At 42.3% G+C, this 21,538-nt stretch overlaps 1 protein-coding gene across 4 annotated transcripts in view; it reads right to left on the reverse strand.

Moving 5' to 3' along the window:
- Positions 1–1,775: 1,775 nt before the first annotated feature.
- Positions 1,776–21,538, reverse strand: part of NASP (nuclear autoantigenic sperm protein) — a 35,616-nt gene continuing 15,853 nt past the window's right edge. The window contains exons 3-16 of one of the 4 annotated variants that reach the window (XM_055255297.2): positions 20,008–20,080; positions 18,136–18,246; positions 15,479–15,559; positions 13,532–13,641; positions 11,787–12,803; positions 6,695–6,774; positions 5,775–5,860; positions 5,590–5,663; positions 4,784–4,972; positions 4,515–4,681; positions 3,616–3,672; positions 3,313–3,390; positions 2,430–2,558; positions 1,776–1,962 (exon numbers count right to left, since the gene is read on the reverse strand). In XM_055255297.2, the coding sequence (XP_055111272.1) occupies positions 1,882–1,962; positions 2,430–2,558; positions 3,313–3,390; positions 3,616–3,672; positions 4,515–4,681; positions 4,784–4,972; positions 5,590–5,663; positions 5,775–5,860; positions 6,695–6,774; positions 11,787–12,803; positions 13,532–13,641; positions 15,479–15,559; positions 18,136–18,246; positions 20,008–20,080 (2,333 nt within the window). In that variant the 3' untranslated portion in view covers positions 1,776–1,881. The remainder of the gene's footprint in view (positions 1,963–2,429; positions 2,559–3,312; positions 3,391–3,615; positions 3,673–4,514; positions 4,682–4,783; positions 4,973–5,589; positions 5,664–5,774; positions 5,861–6,694; positions 6,775–11,786; positions 12,804–13,531; positions 13,642–15,478; positions 15,560–18,135; positions 18,247–20,007; positions 20,081–21,538) is intronic. The other 3 variants (XM_055255298.2, XM_055255300.2, XM_055255301.2) reach the window with 3 other exon arrangements.

Below are 21,538 nucleotides of genomic sequence, written 5' to 3' on the forward strand. Positions count from 1 at the left end.
TACGAAGTTCTCTGAAAGGTGACTAAGGGGCATTAATTCCAACTAAAGCAACTTTAAATTCCCACTAGTTCCCACTGCCTTTTTTGGTAAAGCCAGTTTTATTGCCAAACTGAAATCCGTTTCCTCTATTTCTGCCAGGAAACCTTTCAGGTTCTCAATGTACGCATAAACAGGAAGCTCCTGAGGCCTTATGTACTTTGATTCTGGGATAGGTCCCCAGCCCAAGGTTGTTCCCCCAACCAGGGGTCACATGTGAGATCTAGCTTAGATACTGTGCTTAGCCCTAGATCCCAGTGCCAACCAGAGAAGGTCAAGTGCCTGGGAATAAACTACATGATGACTGTCCTGACCAAGAAAGGGGGGAAAGCACCTCAGGACCTGGAACATATACTGCAAGGGCATCATCAGGAAGAAAAACTCCACAGCCAGGATAAGCCAGAGATCCTGCAACCATGAGTTACTGTGACCAGCCCAGAAAAACTTACTTAGTCTGAAAAATGGGGTTGCATTGAGGGGTCGGCCATCGCTTCCTCTGCCTCCAGTGCAACAAAGCAGCCCTATGGGTGTCAGGACTACTAAATTGAAGTCGTGATTGATTGATTGATATAGGGCAGGCATTGTTTGTTTGTTTGGAATTCAGATCCTAACTGGTACTTAAACTAAGGGTCAGGTTAGAGGCAGCTCAGTCTCAAGTGAGCCCTGAACCCTAGATACCAGTGAGAGCACGGCGGGTCTAACATTTAATATTAGTGCCCTTACCACCAGCATCCTTGGACTGGTGGGCTCGTTTCTGCCTTTGAAACCCTCTACCGCACACAGAAATGCTCCAGGCAGTCAGGTGAAGTGGCTCACACCTGTAATCCTAACACTTCTGAGGCTAAAGTGGGCAGATCTCTTTAGGTCAGGAGTTCGAGACCAGCCTGGCCAACATGGTGAAACCTCGTCTCCACCAAAAACAAGCCTGTAGTGCTGGCTACTTGGGAGCCTCCTGAGGCAGGAGAATCTCTTGAACCCAGGAGACAGAGGTTGCAGTGAGCCGAGATCACGCCATTGCACTCCAGCCTGGGTGACAAGAGCGAGATTCCATCTCAAAAAAAGGCAGCCTAAGATCCCACTGTAAGATCTTTAAACATAATTCCAGACAAGGAGATTTTTAGCATCTTTATTTGAGAAGTCAGTTCTGCAGATGGGTAACAATTCCAAGTGTTGATATATCTCAACCTTTCTACAATACAGAAAATAACAAAACTCAACCAGCCAGCCTCCCCACATATGCTTCCAACCACATCTGGAGTGTCCACCATCAGTCCCCTTGGCTACTTTCAAACCAGAGCTCAAATGCAGACCGTTTTCCTTAGTTCTTTCTTTTTCCAGGACAGAATTATAGCCCCAGGTGAAGACTAGGTGGATATAGGACAAGTACCATCCTAGGCCTGGCTCACAGCCAAAGTCCATCATCCATTTTCAGCACTGAAGAGCAAGATCTTCACCAAGTCTTCTTTTTGTAGCCCCCATCCAGGGACAGCACCACTGAAGGTTTGCAAGACCGCTGGGTTCAGTGAAGTGTTTAAAAACAGAATATAGCACCATTGGAAAACAAAGGCCTACAGCCACACTTGATCACCTCCACGTTAGACAGATAGATAGGAATTAGGATCAGGAACACCGATCAGTACAGAAGGCCAAAACAAAACCTTTGGCTAATATATAAAACCAGGAGTGCTCCAAGGCAGATTCAGCCAATAATTAAGAAAAAAACCATCAAAGCCTCAACCTTTGCTTACAATCTTTATTGAAGTTATACAAAAAGAATCCTCCAAAAGTGAAAAAATACATTATATACAAAAACACTTTCCCTTGGGAGGAGGGCTGTGCCCCCTCTTAACATGCAGTGCTTTCAACTGTAGCTGCAGCCTCCACTGTCCCCTCCACTGCCGCCCGGCTTTCAGCCCGATTCTCAGCCTGGAAGACAAACAGAGCCTGGGCATGAGTGAGCCTAGTTTAAGCCATTCTGTCTTATATAACTGAGGTCTCAGTCAGAGGAAGCATATACAAGTCACCCAAACTGCTTTGCTCCCTATATTAAGAGGGCAGTGACCACGAAGTATTTCTTGAATGCTCTGTGATAATGGGGCTGACAGCCAATAATCATATCACATGGAAGGAAGTGACCTAATGGTTTTGCCAATCAAGTGCCTTCTCATATGTTCATTGAGGGACCTATAATATACAGGTTCCATTTGTCAGTGAGTCATCCTACACCCCCATAACCAAACTGTTTTCCTGCACAAGTACCGTTTTCTATGAGGACTGCACTCAACAATCGTTAGCAGGCTCAAGGTGGGGAGCATGCATTTGGGAGGACTGATTTCCCCAGGTCCTGAGAACAAGGAATGAGGCAAGAGGCTAAGCCCTGCCTAACTGCCCACCTCCTCCTCCATGTTTTCCGAAACTTCATTTCCACTGGGGACAGCATCCCCACTGCCTCCGTTCACCTCCGGCTCTTGTTTGGCTTTCTTTGCATCGTCTTTCCGGGGACTCTCTTCCTCTGGTTTCCTCTAAAGATATAATTGTGAAGCTTCACAAATGTGCTTAATGTTTTTAAAAAGACAACTGCAAAACATTTCCTTAATTCTTGTGGTGCAAAGATCCTGAACACCAGGATTCACAGCTCTAAGGGTCTCTCTCCCTAGCCACAGGCAGATGCCAACCTGTACTCTCAGAGTAAATTAATCTGTCCCACCATATCACTTCAGGCCTCTCTACCGGAAGCACAGGGAGATAGGGTTGAGGTGAGGAGATGTGAATGGTAATCACTGTACAAGTTTGAATTCCTGTGTTTGAGTCAGGAAACAAAACAGGAGTTCAGAGTTCCCTGGCTGAGGGCAGTGGCTCAAGCTTGTAATCCCAGCACTTTGGGACGCTGAGGTGGGCGGATCACGAGGTCAGCAGTTCAAGACTAGCCTGGCCATATTGGTGAAACCCCATCTCTACTAAAAATAAAAAAACTAGCCAGGCGTGGTGGATGCCTGTAATCCTAGCTACTAGGGAAGCTGAGGCAGGAGAATCACTTGAACCCGGGGGGAGGCAGAGGTTTCAGTGAGCCGAGACCGCACCACTGCACTCTAGCCTGGGTGACAGAGCAAGACCCGTCTCAAAACAAAACAGAACAATCTCCACTCACAAATCCTTACCACCTTTGGAAAATAGGTGTCTTATATGCACCAACTATATAGGGAGGGGTTTATAGGAAAGGTATTAAAAATGGAGTCTGAGGAAAAGCTAGAAAAGAAACACCACATGTAGACTTACCTTCTTTCTGACGAGGTGAGAAATATCAGTCACACAATTTGATGAGGAAGCACCGTCTGTTGGCTTTCTACTGGCAATCTGGCAAAATAAGCCTTTATTAGCAGTCGTACAAGCTACATGAGATCAATGCTGAGGGTTATATTAGTTTTTCAGAGACAAGGTCTCACTATGTTGCCCAGGCTAGTGTTGAATTCCAAGCCTCAAGCAATCCTCCTGCCTTGGCCTCCCAAAATGCTGGGATTACAGGCATGAGCCAACACTGAGACTTAATGTAAGTGACCAAAAAACCACCTGAATACCCACCATGGAGACTGAAGAGCCTCCTCCACCAGGAGTGAAACCTGAAGTAGAGCTCTCCACCTGCGAGAAATGACAAATCCAAATTGGTTTGAAGATAGAAGCCAGGCCACCCACAGCCTTGTAACAGGTACCCTTCACCATCCAAACAACTGACTAAGACCTGAAATGCTAGTGGCCTCCATATAGTATCAAGATCTACCCCTGGCCCACCTATGCCTGTCTAGCAGCCACCCAGAGCATAGTCTATACATAGAGTGTACATAATAAACTAAATCTTCCATATCCTACCTGCAGGGTAAAAAGCTCTGTGCCAAAAAACAGAACCAGGCAATTTGTAGTGAATGCCTCTCAATGCCTCATTAATTTATGCAAATGAGTTAAGAGAGTTAAGAGATGGAAATACCAACTTACATTTGTTAAGAATGTCAGAAGTATGTATTACACATATGTACTACAGGTCGGGCATCCCATCCCTTAATCCAACAATCTGAAACTTTTTGAGGACTGACTCTCAAAGGAAATGCTCTCCGGAGCATTTCAGATTTTGGATTAAGGGTATCCAACTGTTGAGTATGATGCAAACATTCCAAAAGCATCTGAAATGCAAAACACTTCTGGTCTCAAGCATTCAGGTAAGGATACTCAACCTGTATTATCCCCATTTTACAAATCGGTCAAATCAGGGAAGAGAAATGCCCATGGCCACACATAAGTATGGAATTAAAACCCAGATAGCTGGGGCTCCAGGGTATTTCCTCCTAACCACTGCATTGTTTGATAGGAATAATTAGATGAGCCCACCAACTCCCTGGAAACCAAGTCATGATGAAAAGTTCCTGGCAAATGGAACATTAACATAAATGGTACCAAACATGCTATTATCGAATGTTAACGGAACCAACCAGAGTAGCTTTCAGAGCCAGTTCAGCTACATTCCCACTACGCTGAGACTCCTTTGCATCTTCTATCTTCTCTCTAATTTCAGGTAGCAGTTCCTTTAGTTCCTCGATTTCTTTCTTGTATTCAGCAGACGATCCTTCAGCCTCCTTCACCTGCTCGTTTAGTACACCTAAAAAGAATAAAGTGATTAGTAATGGCCCAACAGAACTGTTTTTTTTCCTTGTTAATTGCTGGATCCAACATCACCATGAAGCAGCTCGTTTTCACTCACCCATTCTCTTCTCAATGACTTCAATAGATTTGCTGAACTGTGCCACTGCCTCATCATACTGAGAGTTGTACCCATAAGCCAAGCCCAGCTGGTAGTGGGTCTCTGCAAGGAGACGGTCGTGGGCTTCCAGGTACTGTTCCTGCAGGTTAAGGCAGGACTGGAACTCCTCCACAGCTTGCACATAGTTTTCTAACAAAAAGAAGAGCAAGTAAATGGACAGCATTTAACATAAAATACTTCCAGAATTCAGACCCATCCTATGGGAATGCATCCATATTTAACATTTCATTTTTGTTTATAGTTATTTCCAGGACCCTTGGACTTTTAAAAACCTACTGAGGCTGGCCGTGGTGGCTCACACCTGTAATCCCAGCACTTTGGGAGGCTGAGGCAGGCAGATTGCAAGGTCAGGAGTTCAAGACCGGCCTGGCCAATATGGTGAAACCCCATCTCTACTAAAAATACAAGAATTAACCAGGCGTGGTGGTGGGCGCCTGTAATCCCAGCTACTCGAGAGCCTGAGGCAGGACAATCACTTGAACCCGGGAGGCGGAGGTTGCAGCAGCCGAGATTACGCCACTGCACTCCAGCCTGGGAGACAGAGCAAGACCCCATCTCAAAAAAACAAAACAAACCTACTGGAAGACTTTCTGAGTGCCACTTGGAAGAGATCGTTCATTGTTCCAGGGTCTACAGGGAACACAGACCTATCTTTTTAAAGATCAAGTTCGGTTCCAGAGAATCTATTAGCGGAAGAACAAGGGAGCTGAAGAGAGTAGGAGAATATAAAATGGAAAATGCATTACCAGATTCAACACTAACTTCTCCGAGTTTAAGATGTGCCTGGGCAGCATAAAGCTGTGCTTCTTTTGTTTCTTGCCTAAAAGAAGGGAAGTTGATCAAAAACCTTAACAGTACCTGTCTAACCCTAACTGGTTTCTATTTAACCACCAAGCTCCCAACCCAATCCTAGAAGCACCAAGAATTTTACCTTTTAAAAATGATCTTTGCTAAATCCAGCATATCCCAGGCAAGCTCTAGGTTCCCAATCTCCTCCTCCTCATTTTCTTGAAGAGACTAAAGTATAACCAAATAATAAAAAGATGGGCATCTTTTTCGAATACAAATCTAAATGTATAACAGCGTAGCTTAAGAAAAGTTGACACACGATTCAAAATTTGGACTTTCTCCCTAAACTCTAGAGAATGGGTCCACATACTGTCTTAAGTCATGACCATGTCACTGGTATTTTAACAGTGAAATGTTGGCTCACATACTAACACATAGGAACCCCAGGATCAAATATATCCGCCCATCCTAGGCATGAATAAAGGGTCCCTAATCCATAACCAAGAGACAGTTATCTATAATAATCATGCCTAGGGCTGGGCATGGTGGGTTATAATCCCAACACTTTGGGAGGCTGAGGCAGGAGAATCACTTGAGGCCAGGTTTGAGACCAGCCTGGGCAGCATAGCAAGACGGCCGTCTAAACAAAATAAAATTAGAGAACAAATTAGCCAGACATGGTGGCAGACATCTGGAGACCTGGCTATCTGAGAAGATGAGGCAGGATTCCTTGAACCCAGGAGGCTGAAGATACAGGGAGTCCTGATCATGCCAATGCACTCCAGCCTGGGCAACAGAGACAGATTCTGTCTCTTAAAAAAATAATAATCGTGCCTAAACTAGGTAAGCTACAGTCCTGCAAATCAGATGGGCGTGTTGGCACAAGCCTGTAGTCCCAGCTACTTCAGAGGCTGAGGTGAGGTGATTACTTAAGCCCAGGTCTAGGCTGCAGTAAGCCATGATCATGATCACCCCACTGCAATCCAGCCTAGGCAACAGTGAGCTCCAGTCTCCCAAAAACAGAAAAAGGCTGACAACAGTACTGAGTGGCTAACAACATACCTTGTTTTCAAGGACTGAATCGTTTGGCATTTCTTCAGTCTTATCATTTTCTTTATCATCCTCTTCTGAGCCTTCAGTTTCTACAAGTAAAAATTCCTCAGTATTGAGAATATAACTAAGAACATCTTCTGACTAGTCAGAGATTCCACCAATACATGTGTCAACCTATATTCAGAGATAGGACAGGCCAGATGCTAATCCAAGTGAGTTAACACCTGAACTGAATATATTGTCAGTGGGTGCAGTCTAGTTCAAGTGTAACCTTGACTAAAAATGTGTAATCTTATAGTCTATGGGTCAGATCTTCAGCAATTAAAAGGCTGAGTGTTTCTCTTATGAAAGTCAACCTGGACCATTCAGAATAAGACACATTGGCTACTGCCTCTTACTCAATGGCTAGAAGCTCCCATTCATTCAGCCAGAAGCAGGTGGAGACCTCAGTCAGTGTTTCTGGTATCTTTAAGCCACTCATTAGATAATACTAATAGCCTGGGAAAGTACCAAAGTTAAATTATTCCCGTCCATTCTGATCAAGAATGCTCAAGAGACTAGCTTTCCCACAACAGAGATGTGGAGCAAAAAGCATAGTCCTTACCGACTTACACCAATGAGCATGCCACAGACTCCAGCCAGCTATAGCACATACAGAATTTGGGTAAGGAATACTGTAACCCCTGTTTTACTCCTATACCTTGTTAATAACACCTCTAAAATCTGCAGCCATATCAACACCATATTTCACCATATTGAATACACTCACAAGTCAGCCATCTAAAGGTCAGGCTCCTAATCAATAGCTCTACTGTGATTAGACAAATCAACAATGTTAAGTGATTAAAATAAGCTTTCTGTTAATACAAACAACTCACGAATTGGATATAATATGCCTCTATCATCTTTCATTATGCATTTTTAACACCAGCAAAAGAGCTCAAACACTATCTCCAAACACTCTACTATGGGAATATAAATATGGCAATGAGGACTTAGAGCAATAGTCAGGTTAAGAGTTTTATCAGCAGCAACCACAAAGAGATTCGTTTTCAAAGAAGCTTAGAAAAATACTTTTAACAGGGTCAGGCGCAGTGGCTCACGCCTGTAATCCCAGCTCTTTGGGAGGCCGAGGCGGGCGGATCACGAGGTCAGGAGATTGAGACCATCCTGGCTAACATAGTGAAACCCCGTCTCTACTAAAAATACAGAAAGTTAGCCGGGTGTGGTGGCACATGACTGTAGTCCCAGCTACTCGGGAGACGGAGGTTGCAGTGAGCCTAGATCACACCACTGCACTCCAGCCTGGGTGACAGAGCAAGACTCTGTCTCAAAAAAAAAAAAAAAAAAAAAAAAAAAGTAATGGCAATGGCTTTCTCCTTAACCTAGCTCCCCACCATTCCTTGAAGATGGTATAGATTCCTCAAGAGGAACCAATAATATTCTTCTGAGGCAATTATAGGAATTTTAATTTAAAAATTTGATGTAAAACTTCCAAGTAATTATTTTGTTTCAAATTAGAGGTTGTCTTCCAGCATTCTGTTATGAGTAGGAAGAGATACCAGGTAAGAATAGAAGATAACAGTATCAATTTAATTTTTCCTACAAATTTGGAAGATGAAGTATTTACTTTTCTGTCAATTATCCTAAATATGTAAATCTACTTCAGCTTTTCTGCATATTCTGCTAGAGGATGGGCAGAGTTAATAAGACCACCCATCTGGTCTAACTTTGGGGAACTAAGCCTAGACCCACTTGGAAATTTGGATATGAGAAAATAATGGTGTATGGTGGGCCAGGTGCAATGGTTCACACCTGTAATCCCAGCACTCTGGGAGGCTGAGGCCAGTGGATCACCTGAGGTCAGGAGTTCGAGACCAACCTAGCCAACATGGTGAACTCCCATCTCTAGTAAAAATGCAAAAAAATTAGTCGGGCCTGGGGGCATGTGCCTGTAGTCCCAGCTACTCAGGAGGCTGAGGTAGGAGAATCGCTTGAACCTGGGAGGTGCAGGTTGCAGTGAGCCGAGACTGCACCACTGCACCCCAGCTGGGCATGGTGATGCACACTCGTAGTCTCAGCTGCTTGAGGCTGAGGCAAGAAGATGGCTTCAGCATAGGAGTTTGAGGCTGTAGTGAGCCATGACTGCAATGCCACTGCACTCCAGCCGGGCAAAAGAGCAAGACCCAATTCAAAGAGAAAAAGAACAGACCAATTATCTTTATTAGATGGAAATGTACAGCCCAACACGTGGCAAAGAGTCAAGAGGTGGCAGTAAACAGGGTTTTAATTTTTAAGTGAAAAAAACTGCTTGGAAGTTTTCGGCAGAATGGTGCTGCCGCGTAAAGGGAAATAAAGCACAGAAAGTAAGTGGTTGAGTACTCAAGCCAGAAGCTTCGGTACCAGGCTTCTCCTTACTGTGTGACTAGGTCAAGCTACCTAAACCCCTTTCTCCCATTTCTTCTTTTGTAAAATATGGAAAACTGTATTGTCTTTAGAAGCAGAAAAGTATCTGATATACAACACCAAAAAATGCAGCATATGAAAAGCCTGGGGCTTTTAAAAGATAGTTAGTTTTTTAAATAAGTGACAAATTTTTTTTTTTTGGAAGACAGAGACTTGCTGCGTTGCCCAGGCTGGAGCGCAGCAGCGTGATCTCGGCTCACTGCAACCTCTGCCTCCCGGGTTCAAGCGATTCTTCTGGTTCAGCCTCCCAAGTACCTGGGACCACAGGAGCATGCCACCATGTCCGGCTAATTTTTGTATTTTTAGTGGAGTCGGAGTTTCACCATATTGGCCAGGCTGCTCTCAAACTCCTGACCATGTGATCTGCCCACCTCAGCCTCTCAAAGTGCTGGGATACAGGTGTGAGCTACTGCGCCCAACCCACGACAAAAAAATTTTTTTTTTTTTTTTTTGAGACGGAGTATTTTTTTTTTTTTTTTTTGAGACGGAGTCTTGCTCTGTCTCCCAGGCTGGAGTGCAATGGCGCGATCTCGGCTCACTGCAAGCTCCGCCTCCCGGGTTCATGCCATTCTCCTGCCTCAGCCTCCCGAGTAGCTGGGACTACAGGCGCCTGCCAACACGTCCGGCTAATTTTTTGTATTTTTAGTAGAGATGGGGTTTCACTGTGTTAGCCAGGATGGTCTCGATCTCCTGACCTCGTGATCCGCCCGCCTCGGCCTCCCAAAGTGCTGGGATTACAGGCTTGAGCCACCGCGCCCGGCCTGAGACGGAGTATTGCTCTGTCGCCCAGGCTGGAGTGCAGTGGCGCGATCTCGGCTCACTGCAAGCTCCGCCTCCTGAGTTCACGCCATTCTCCTGCCTCAGCCTCTCCGAGTAGCTGGGACTATAGGCGCCCGCCACCACGCCTGGCTAATTTTTTATATTTTTAGTAGAGACGGGGTTTCAGGGTGTTAGCCACGATGGTCTCCATCTCCTGACCTCGTGATCCGCCGGCCTCGGCCTCCCAAAGTGCTGGGATTACAGGTGTGAGTCACCACGCCCGGCCTCCCACGACAAAATTTGTAAGCAGTGGGTGTAGGAAAGGGATGGCCACTGTCTTCTTCGATGTGTGGTAACTTGGGAAGAATAAATTCAAGGCAGATCTGGGTTCAGATTCAGTACTATGACCCTAAACAAGTCATGTAATCTTTAAACCTCAACCTCATCACTATAACTTGGGCAATACTACCTATCACATAGTATTGTTTTAGGATCAGACGTAATGTATGTGAGAGAGTTCTAACAATGTTAATTATGATCCAACAAGTTTTCCAACAATCTGTAAAGGACTGTGATATCTCTATTGTAGCTTACCATTCAAGGTCTTAGGAGCCAGCCAGCAGAGCTTTTTACCATCCTTGCTCACAATCATTAAGATCAAGACATGGGAGTTTTGTTTTTTTTTGTGTGTGTGTGTGTTTTTTTTTGAGGAATTTAGTTCTGTGCTTTTTTCCATAAAGAACTCCTAAAGCTCCATAAGAAACCCAATGGTGCTACCATTTTAGCCAATTCATTTCCAGTTACTGAGCCTGTGTTGGCTGGAGTACAGGGACCTGCACATAGGCAGAAGGACGTTTACCAGAATGAGCTCAAAGTATTGAAGATGGGTCTCTGAAAATCTAAAACTTACAAGAACTCTTGAAGAAGTCTGGCAATTACAAGAAGTAACAATTAGTTGGAATATACCTGTGGTTATTAATGCCAATGTTAGATGAAACTTATATACAGTAGAATCCTCAAATGATAGCAAAAGTCAGACGTGCCAGTTATGTAATAATTAGAGGCTTATACACCTTAATGAAATTTAATCACAATTAGACCAATAGCATTATAGAAAGCATCCACGCTTTATAATATTCTAAGTAACAAAAATTCAGTTTAGCAGCCGAAGCAAGCATGAAATGAGGAAGGAAAGCAGGAAGAGAGCTAATGGTTATGTTTTTTGTTGCCTTGGGGAAGGTGGGTGGGGGGGGGCTGTTTTAACTAATGTGAATAAGCCTCTAAACACTTCCTGAAGACTTAAAGGTAGAGAGAGGCACCACAATTCTTTAACTCTGGTGATACAATAGTCAAGGTTAACTGCCTTCATTTAAATGGCATGCCTGCTTCAGTGTACCAATTCAGTGGATTCTACTGCTCTGTAGCTGCTTCCCAACGCACAGAAAAGGAGTCATGTGAACAATAAATTTTAAAATCCAGAGGCATGCAAGTGAACATCCATTCAGCATTCTCTGCCAGCCTAGCCCACTATTTCCCTACCTACCCCACCCCTCATCTACCTTTTCCATCCCACTTTATTGGCTAGTATGCTGCAACAAGTTACTGATAGCTAGCCAAGTCTCCAAAGTCACAGAGAAGGCCTATTTTGCAGTTAGTAAAAGTGTTAGTTTATAAGCCAGCTAAAGACGACTTGCTGCTTTTGATTTAACTTACTTGACTATCACAACCTTGTTAAACTACCCCCCTTTTCATTTAGCCCTTTCCTAATCCAAAGGCAGACGGAAAATCCTGAATGGAAGGCTGACTTTTACCCATAATTAGTGAGTCAAATCCAGAATGTACTCCACCCACTGCAGCTCTTGCATATCCCGGTTACCTTCACCCTCTTTCATCTGTTCTTCTCTCTCTTGTGTCTCTTCATTAGCAGCTATCTGAACTTTGTCTTCAGGTGTTTTCTCAGTAGCTCCCTGGGCTACCTTGGTATCAACCCCATCTCCAGCTGCCTCAGACTCTTCTACAGACAGCTTAGTCTCCTCCTGACTAGGAACCAGCTTTGCCCTGACCTTCTCCTCTAGTCCTGAGCCATCTTTTGTTTCTGTCAGTCCTTCTATAGAAGTCTGTGGTTCAATAGGAGTCTGATCTCCTACAACTGACGGTCCATTGACTGCACCATCCTTAGGGAGAACTGGAGCCTCCTGCCCAGGCTTTTCAGAGACTTCTGATCCAGCCTCTACAGCTGAGGCCTCTGCAGCCTCTGTTGTCACCTCTGGTGACTCTTCAGCAGGTGGCATTTCTCGACCTACCAGTTGTTCAAGAACCGCCTTTCCTGCCTTGTTTTCAGAGGTAACTACCTTTTCCTCTGGCTCATTCCCACCCACATCCACTGGCTTGACTGTCGGGTCTAAAGACTCTGCTTCTACCTCCACTGCAGTGCCCTGCCTTTCTAGAGTCACCACAGGCTGCTCTTCTGAAACTTCTTTTGGCTTCTCCTCTATGCTCACAATTACCTCTCCCTGCTTCTCCTGACCTCCTTTTTCTCTGCACTCTTCTTGGACATCAGTTCCAGAAACTGATTTTTCTTCCTCAGCATCTGGTACTTCCTGTTCTGGCTTCCCAGAAGTGACCTCAGCTTCATTCGGTCCTTCTGGTGCTGCTCCTCCTTTTGCCTCTTCAGAGGTTTCAGTTAACCAATCTAGAGTCAAGTCAACTTTTTCCTGCGGCTCCTCTGCAGATTCACTTATATCCATATCTTCTCTTCCACCCTTCTCCATTTCACTGTCCTGTTCTTTATCAGTTTCAGGCTTTGCCAAAGACTTGTCTTCTGTTTTTTTGGCTTCTTCTTTTTCTCCCATGGCGTCATAAACCTGTTCTCTCAACTCTTCCCTTGCTTCCTCTACATGGTTAAAGAACATGAAGCATAAACATGTCTTCGAGTTTAATGATAAAGGCATAAATGGAAACTAAAAATACATTCCCTTTAAACCCTCAAAAAGCCTACCAAGTTTCAGCAGATGGCCTAAAAATTATCTGCCCCCTAGAGAAAAGGAAAGGGAGCGTCCCTGCTAGCAGAGCAACTTATTGCAAAAGAAACCCAAGCTTGTTAAACTAGGTATTGTTTTACTTGAGCATTCTGATTACCAGTTAGGTAAGAGATGCCAAGCTTTTCATTCTCCCCCATCTGATATGTAAAACTATAGCAGCCAAATTCAGCTTAGAAATTATATAATTTTTGCAGACATTAAAAAATGTACAAGGGCTCTAAAAGTACTGCTATTAAAATAACTGAACTGCACAGGCTGTTTAAAAAAAATTTGCATCAGAAAAATATTTCAGGTTGTAATAGTATTTAAAACACCAATTTAATCTTGCTTTTATCTTTTTGATTTAAAAAACCCCAATAGAAATAACTGGATTTACTTGAGAAAATAAGTTATTCTCTTACAAAAATCTGCTGTCAGTTTCAGTAAACAGCTACCCCCACTGCAATCTCCACCAGATGCAGGCATCACCCCAAGCATCTTAGGAGAGACCATCCAGGACAGGTAGAGCCCTGTTTCCACCACTATATACAAGAAATAGACAACGTCGCATCTCTTGAATGTCACATGCAACTCCACATACCATCTATGTTATCATTATTTTCTACCAGAGATTCATCTTCTGTTTTTTCTCCTTCTTCCTCTTCCACATGCACACCTTCCAAGGCGTTTCCCAACACACCATTCTCCATTCTAGGAGAACAAGAGAAAGCACCAAAGGTTTGATGGCTAGAACCTAGCAATTTTTTCTAAGACAGAAAATATAGTCCTATATTATAAAAGAAAGGCAAGAGTAAGGCAAGTGCAGGCAATATAAAACTATATATATTCAAGGAAGCAATGATCAAAACTTTAGTAATATAAATTAAGACTGCAAGAGCACTGAAGGAAATAAGCATATTCCTCCATCCAGCCGCCTGAAAAGCATGATGTCTCTTGTCAAAAGAACAAGACCTATATGCATTCCATTTGTAATAGGACCATACTATTTCCCAAACTTTGTATCCACCCCATTTCTCTAAATAGCCAAAAATACTCTAGCAAGATTTTCACGGCAAATCATTAGAAAGTTCTGTATGATTACGAGATTAAAAACTTACCAGAGGCCAGGCACGGTGGCTCACGCCTATAATCCCAGCACTTTGGGAGGCGGTGGCAGGCAGATCACCTGAGGTCAGGAGTTCAAGACCAGCCTGACCAACATGGAGAAACCCCGTCTCTACTAAAAATACAAAATTAGCTGGACATGGTGGCGCATGCTTGTAATCCCAGCTACTAAGGAAGCTAAGGCAGGAGAATCGCTCGAACCTGGGAGGCAGGTTTCGGTGAGCGGAGATCGCACCATTGCACTCCAGCCTGGGTGACAAGAGTGAAACTCCGTCTTAAAAAAAAAAAAAAAAAACTTATCAGAACTGGGCCAGGCGCAGTGACTCACGCCTGTAATCCCAGCAACTTTGGGAGGCTGAGGTGGGTGGATCACCTGAGGTCAGGAGTTCGAGACCAGCCTGGCCAACATGGTGAAATCCCGTCTCTACTAAAAATAAAAAATTAGCCGGTGTGGTGACACGCGCCTGTAGTCCCAGCTACTCAGGAGGCTGAGGCAGAAGAATCACCTGAACCCGGGGCTGGGCGCGGTGGCTCACGCTTGTAATCCCAGCATTTTGGGAGGCCGAGGCGGGCGGATCACGAGGTCAGGAGATCGAGACCACGGTGAAACCCCGTCTCTACTAAAAAATACAAAAAATTAGCCGGGCGCGGTGGCGGGCACCTGTAGTCCCAGCTACTAGGAGGCTGAGGCAGGAGAATGGCGTGAACCCGGGAGGCGGAGCTTGCAGTGAGCCGAGATTGCGCCACTGCACTCCAGCCCGGGCGACAGAGCGAGACTCTGTCTCAAAAAAAAAAAAAAAAAAAAAAAAAAAAAAAAAAAAAAAAAAAAAAAAAAAAAAAAAAAAAAACAATCACCTGAACCCGGAAAATGAAGGATGAAGGATGCAGTGAGCCGAGATCGCACCACTGCATTCCAGCCTGGGTGACAGAGTGAGACTCCATCTCAAAAAAAAAAAAAAAAAAAAAAAGCTTACCAGAACTGAGATTAAACAGATGACATCATTTACTAGTTTGTATGCCCTAAACAGAACTTATTCTGGTTAATAAATTCTGATAGAACATAGCCAAGAACTTTTCAATAGTAAGAGTCTTTTTTACTGGACAGTCTCAGCTGCTAATTCTTTCCAGTTGTCCTCTATTCAGTCCTTGTTTTGAACTAGCTCACAGTGCTTTTAAAGATTCTCTCTCTACACTGAACTTTGGATCATTCACTATTGGAAAGATCTTTGCTTCTAATGACTCTAGAAGTCAAAACTTAAATATAACTATTAATTGTATCAAGTGCCATTCACAACTTCCATCACTACTTCAAGCTCCTTCAAAACTCTCTGGTCAAACCAATCTTGCTTAGCTCCTGTGAAATCTCAAAGCTAGTAAACAATCTTAACAAGGAAACTTCAGTTTTTAAATACAACATCCATACCTTGCCAACTCCAGAAGTGATTTCCCATAGAAAAAGAAGGCTTCTCCACACTCATTAGCTGTCTCTCCATACTTCTTACCTCTACAAAGAGAATAAACATCTAAAATCTGAATTACCATCTAATCTAAAACATTTAGTTCTAGTTCTTCAGTTATAAATTGATATTTCTCCAGTAACGTACTCCTAGAAAACCAATAACCCTCTTGCTTTCAAGTCAAGGTCAAAGTGACATTAAACAATGCATGAAAATTTTGTAGGCTCTTTATCAATATATAATATATATACATCCTAAGTGACATAAATGTGCTACAATTAGTAATATATAATGTAGGGCCAAACAGCCCTAAGGTATTAATAGGTATTCCTCCTGCTAAAAGACAGATGTCAATATGGATCAGAATAGTTAAAGGACCTTTGGCTGGGACCTAGAAGATGATTAAGGCCCATGGAAAGGCATGATGTAAAGCACAGAATATCTGGAGTTGTTCTACCTGGATTCAAATCCTACCTTTAACCCATAACTAGCTGTAAGACTTTAGACAAATTATTCTCACAGTGCCTTAGTTTTCTCATCTGTAAAATGGGAATGTTAATAACTGTTTGTTCAAAGAGCTATTGCAAGAACTAAATGAGTTAATGTATGTAAAAGCACTGAAAACAATGTTTAGACAACAAATAGCACTATGTATTACATCTTAGCTATTAACATCTAGACAGAGATGGAAGAAGGACAAAAATTACGTAAGTATAATGAACAAAAGGAGAAAGTACTTCTCTATGTAAGGTAAGAAGACTGGCTTTCATGGAGTAAAATACTGGCAGAATTCATGCAAAGTCAGGCCAACTAATGCCTAAGAGTCTATTGAGAGTAACTAGAGAAACTAAGCAGTAAATTGTGATGGAGGTTATGTCTAAGGGTAGTCTACTACAGTAAAATAGAACATCTCAAATTTTCCTCCTAAATACCCTTAATGGCAGGAAAGTGGGAATACTGACCTCTCCAGTAATCTGGGAAAAATAACCTAAGAGAAAAGTGTTTATGTGTGCTTAAAAACTTAGGTAACATTTTATGTTGTACGACAACCATGCATTTTTAATTAAAAATACCTAAATGCAGCTGGGCACGGTGGTTCACGACTGTAATCCCAGCACTTTGGGAGGCCGAGGCAGGTGAATCACCTGAGGTCGGGAGTTCGAGACCAGCCTGACCAACATGGAGAAACCCCATCTCTACTAAAAATACAAAATTAGGCAGGTGTGGTGGTGCATGCCTGTAATCCCAGCTACTGGGGAGGCAGAGGCAGGAGAATCACTTGAACCAGGGAGGCGGGGGTTGCAGTGAGCTGACATCGCGCCATTGCACTCCAGCCAGGGCAACAAGAGCAAAACTCCATCTCAAAAAAAAAAAAAGTCTCTAAATACTACCAGATAAAATTTAGTCTCTACCCTACCAGAGCCCCAATTCATTAAGCTCAAGCAGAGAGGAACAAAGAGGACAGGAATCAGACAAGAGATTTTTGCAGATATCCAGGAGTAAGATTCTGTTCTGGATGTTGGGAGAGGCAGTAGGGGTTTAGGAAAAGAATGGATTGATATTAAGCGTCAAACCTGAAACCCACAAATGCTTTGTTATAACCATTTCTTTTATAAGGAATATTTAACTTAACTATATGTAATGTAATCAACTGTATATAATGTATGCAATGATTGACCTTCAAGTTCAATTGCAATTGCTAATACTGTATTTGAGGAAACTCAAACTTCACCATGGACCAAAAGCCTGTGGCTTGATGATTTAACTTGCTTTTTTTTCTCAGATAATGGAGGTACATTAAAGTCTTTGGGGAAAATAAATGATCTTTAAGGCACTAAAGCTAACCTTTTCCTCCAGGATGTAGGTCTATATGGCTACCTGGTGGTAGCTACCAACTTCTAAGCAATTCCAACAACAGTGCTAAGAATGTATGAAAAATGTGCTAAAAATGTATGAAAAAATGCTGTGCTAATAATAGCACTATCAATCATGACTTGCTTGGGCCTAAAGAGTTTCCATAGACACAGAACTTCTAGTGTTAAAACTGGGAAAAGTCAGGCTGAGGCTCAGCGGCTCACACCTGTAATCCCTTTGCAAAGCACTTTGGGAGGCCAAGGTGGACGAATCGCTTAAGCCGAAGAGTTTGAAACCAGCCTGGGCAATGTGGGGAAACCCCATCTCTACAAAAAAAATACAAAAATTAGCTGGGCATGGTGGCACACACCTGTGGTCCCAGCTACTGGGGAACCCGGCAGGTTGAGGCTGCAGTGAGCATGAGATTGTGCCACTGCACTCCAGCCTGGGTGACAGAGACCCTGTCTCAACAAAAAAAAGCGGGGGTGAAGGGATGGGGAGAGAGGTCCTAGATAAATCAGGACAAGGTGTGGTCACCCAAATTAGTAGTGATTGGCATACAAATTACATTACTCAGGAAAATGAAAGGGTGGAATTGCTTGGTGATATTTAAGTTTTACACTTATAGTTACTGGTACAAACCACATGAAAAATAATCAAACGTTTTAAAACTCTTGCTCTTCATGCTTTTTCCCCATAAAATAACTTTTTATAACTCAAGGTTTATTAGAACATAATATTACATCACAGCAAAATATACAATACTTACAAAAGACTAGCTGCTTCCTGGAATGCATTGACAGCTGCTGGAATATCCCCCATCACCAGATGTTTCTGTCCTAAACCCAGTAGTTTCTTAGCTTCACTATCCACATCCAGACTGCAAGAAAAAGATTTTTTCTAGTGTCAAGTACTGTCTAAATCAGTATTTTTTGAATACCTGCTACATTTGAGCAATAGTTTAATTTTTTAAAACTTTTGGACTACTCTGGCAAGGCCTAGCTAACATACTTATTTACCATCACAAAATCAAAAGAAATCTTAAAGGCAACATTCCTAGAAGCTTGACTAGAATATTTCTCAGCCGGGTGCAGTGGCTCATGCCTGTAATCCCAGCACTTTGGGAGGCCGAGGCGGGCGGATCACGAGGTCAGCAGATCGAGACCATCCTGGCTAACATGGTGAATCCCCGTCTCTACTAAAAATACAAAAAATTAGCCAGGCGTGGTGGCGGGTGCCTGTAGTCCCAGCTACTCAGGAGGCTGAGGCAGGAGAATGGCGTGAACCCAGGAGGCAGAGCTTGCAGTGAGCCAAGATGCGCCACTGCAGAGCGAGACTCCATCTCAAAAAAAATTTTCTCTTAACAGCTCATCTAATCACAAAGCCTGTATTTATATTACTATAAATATTTCCTAATTAATCCACAAATAAAAAAGATATCATAAAAGAACCATAAATTCATACAAATTGCACTAGCTAAAAGAAATATTAAAATTAAGAAGCATTTAGGTAAACAGGGCAAGAGGCAGTGATTTCAAGATTAAGACAATGTAGTATTGGCATAAAGAAAACCAAATGGATCAAATAGAACACAGAGTACAAAAACAGATCCATGCATGTATGACTGACTGAAATTTTGAAAAAGGTACCAAGGCAATGCAATGGGGAATGGATAATCTTTCTAACAAATGGTGCTGGAGTAATTATAAATCCATATGCAATAAAGTGAACCTCAACTGTTATCTGGTATCTCATACAAAAATTAATCTGAAATGGATCATAGGCTTTCTAAATATAAGATTTAAACCATAAAATTCCTACAAGAAAATATAGGATAAAATCTTAGTGACTTTGGGTTTGGCAAAGACTTCTTGAATATGAAAGAAAAAGCACAAACTATTAACAAGAGGAAAAAAATCAATAAACTAGACACACCACTAAAATGAAAAACTTTTGGTTTTGAAAGACACTGTTATAAAAACAAAAAAAGGCAGGCCAAACTGGGAGAAAATACATGCAAAATTTCTGATAAAGGACTTCAATATATAAAGAACTCTTAGAATGCAATAATAATCCAATAAAAAGGGGGTGAAAGATTTTAACAAACATGTCATCAAAGATACACAGATGGCAAATAAGCACATGAAAAGATGCCAACATTATTGGTCACTCAAAAAAATACAAACTAAACCCACAATAAGATACTGTTATACTCACTATAATAGCTAAAATTTTAGAAGACTGACCATATATCAAATGATGGTGAGGATGTAGGGCAACTAGAACTGTCAAACACTGCTGGTAAGAATGTAATAGTAGAATCACTTTAGAAAACAGTTTGGACGTTTCTTAAAGTTAGATATATACCTACCATACGATCTAGCCATTCTACTCCTAGGTATGAACCCAAAAAATGGAAATGAATGCCCATACAGAGACTTGTACACAAATATTCACAGCAGCTTTATTTGTAAGCCAAAAACTGGAAATCCAAATGGATAAACAAATTGTGATATATCTACATCATGAAATGTCATTCACTAACAAAAAGAATGAACTATTAATACATGTGGTAACATGGATGAATCTCAAAATAATTATGCTGAATCAAAGAAACTATACAAAAAGAAACAGTACTTACTGTATGATTCTATTTAGATAATATTCTACAAAATGCAACCCATCTTCAGTGACAGAAAGCAGATTAATGGTTGCTGGGGAGGGAATGAAGTACAAAGGCACATGAGGAAACTTTGAGGTGATGAAAATGCTCATTATCTTGATTGTGATAATGGTTTACAGGTGTATACATATGTAGAAACTCATAATTGTTACTTTAAAGTTATGTGCAGTTTCCTGTATGTCAATTAGACCTTCATTTAATGTTTCTTACAGCTTTAAGAAAAACCTGGGTCAAAAGAGCAAGAGTCAGTGATATTTCAAGTTCCATTAATGAAAACCAAATTATTTGAAAGGATAATCCCTCTTCTTAATTCAATCAACAATACTTGGGCACCTGATATTGCTGGGCACAATTCAAGACACTGTGATTATAACAAGAATGAGCTAAGACCACATGGACAATGTCAAATTGAAGCAGAGAACTTAAAAAGGCAAGCCAAAAAAAAAATAAAAAAATACAGGGGAAAAGCACTCTAGGACAGAGGCAACAGTAAGTTCAAAGCTCTAAAAGAAACTTGCTTAAAATATTTGAGAAACAGAAAACTTTTCTGGCTAGAGTAAGCCGGAGAAGAACTATGGGAAATAAAGGTGAGGAAGAGGAGAGAGCAGCATCACATTAGTGTAGACTTTAAGACAGAACAAGAACAGAACTGGGGAGAAAACCAGTTGGAAACAAAGTCTGGCCGGGCGGATCACAAGGTCAGGAGTTCAAGACCAGCCTGGCCAAGATAGTGAAACCCCCCCCTCTCTACTGAAAATACAATTAGCCAGGCGTGGTGGTGTGTGCCTGTAGTCCCAGCTACTTGGGAGACTGAGGCAGAGGTTGCAGTGAGCCGAGATTGTGCCACTGCACTCCAGCCTGGGTGACAGAGCAAGACTCTATCTTAAAAAAAAGAAAAGAGAGGAAAAGAAAAAGTCTAAGGCTGAGCATGGTGGCTCATGCCTGTAATCCCAGCACTTTGGGAGGCCAAGGTAGGAGGATCACTTGAACGCAGGAGTTAGAGACTAGCATCTCTACAGGAAAATACAAAAATTAGCTGACATCACGGTATGCACCTGTAGTCCCCGTTACTCACGAGGCTAAGGCAGGAGGACTGTTTGAGCCCAGGAATTCAAGGCTACAGTGAACTAGGATCACACTGCTGCACTCCAGCGTGGGCAACAGAACAAGACCCTATGTCCAAAAAAAAAAAAAAACTCTTCATAAAAAACAAAAAAAAAAGCAAACCGTAAAAATCTAGACAAGAACAACCTGAGGAGTATTACAGAGGGTTAGATTCTGAATATACTTATTTTAAAATTCGCTAATGGACTAGATATATAATTTATTGAATGAAAGAGTCAGAGATAAAGCAAACGTTTTTTTGGCCTGGGCAACTGGTATTAAGTGTTAAAAGTGTTAATAATGGACTATGTAGAAATTTTATCTACATTTAAATCCTAGGATCTACACCTCATAAAGTTATTGAATTATTACCCCCACTTTACAG

Source organism: Symphalangus syndactylus, chromosome 12, assembly GCF_028878055.3.
Source record: "Symphalangus syndactylus isolate Jambi chromosome 12, NHGRI_mSymSyn1-v2.1_pri, whole genome shotgun sequence".
NCBI classification, from domain to species: domain Eukaryota; kingdom Metazoa; phylum Chordata; class Mammalia; order Primates; family Hylobatidae; genus Symphalangus; species Symphalangus syndactylus.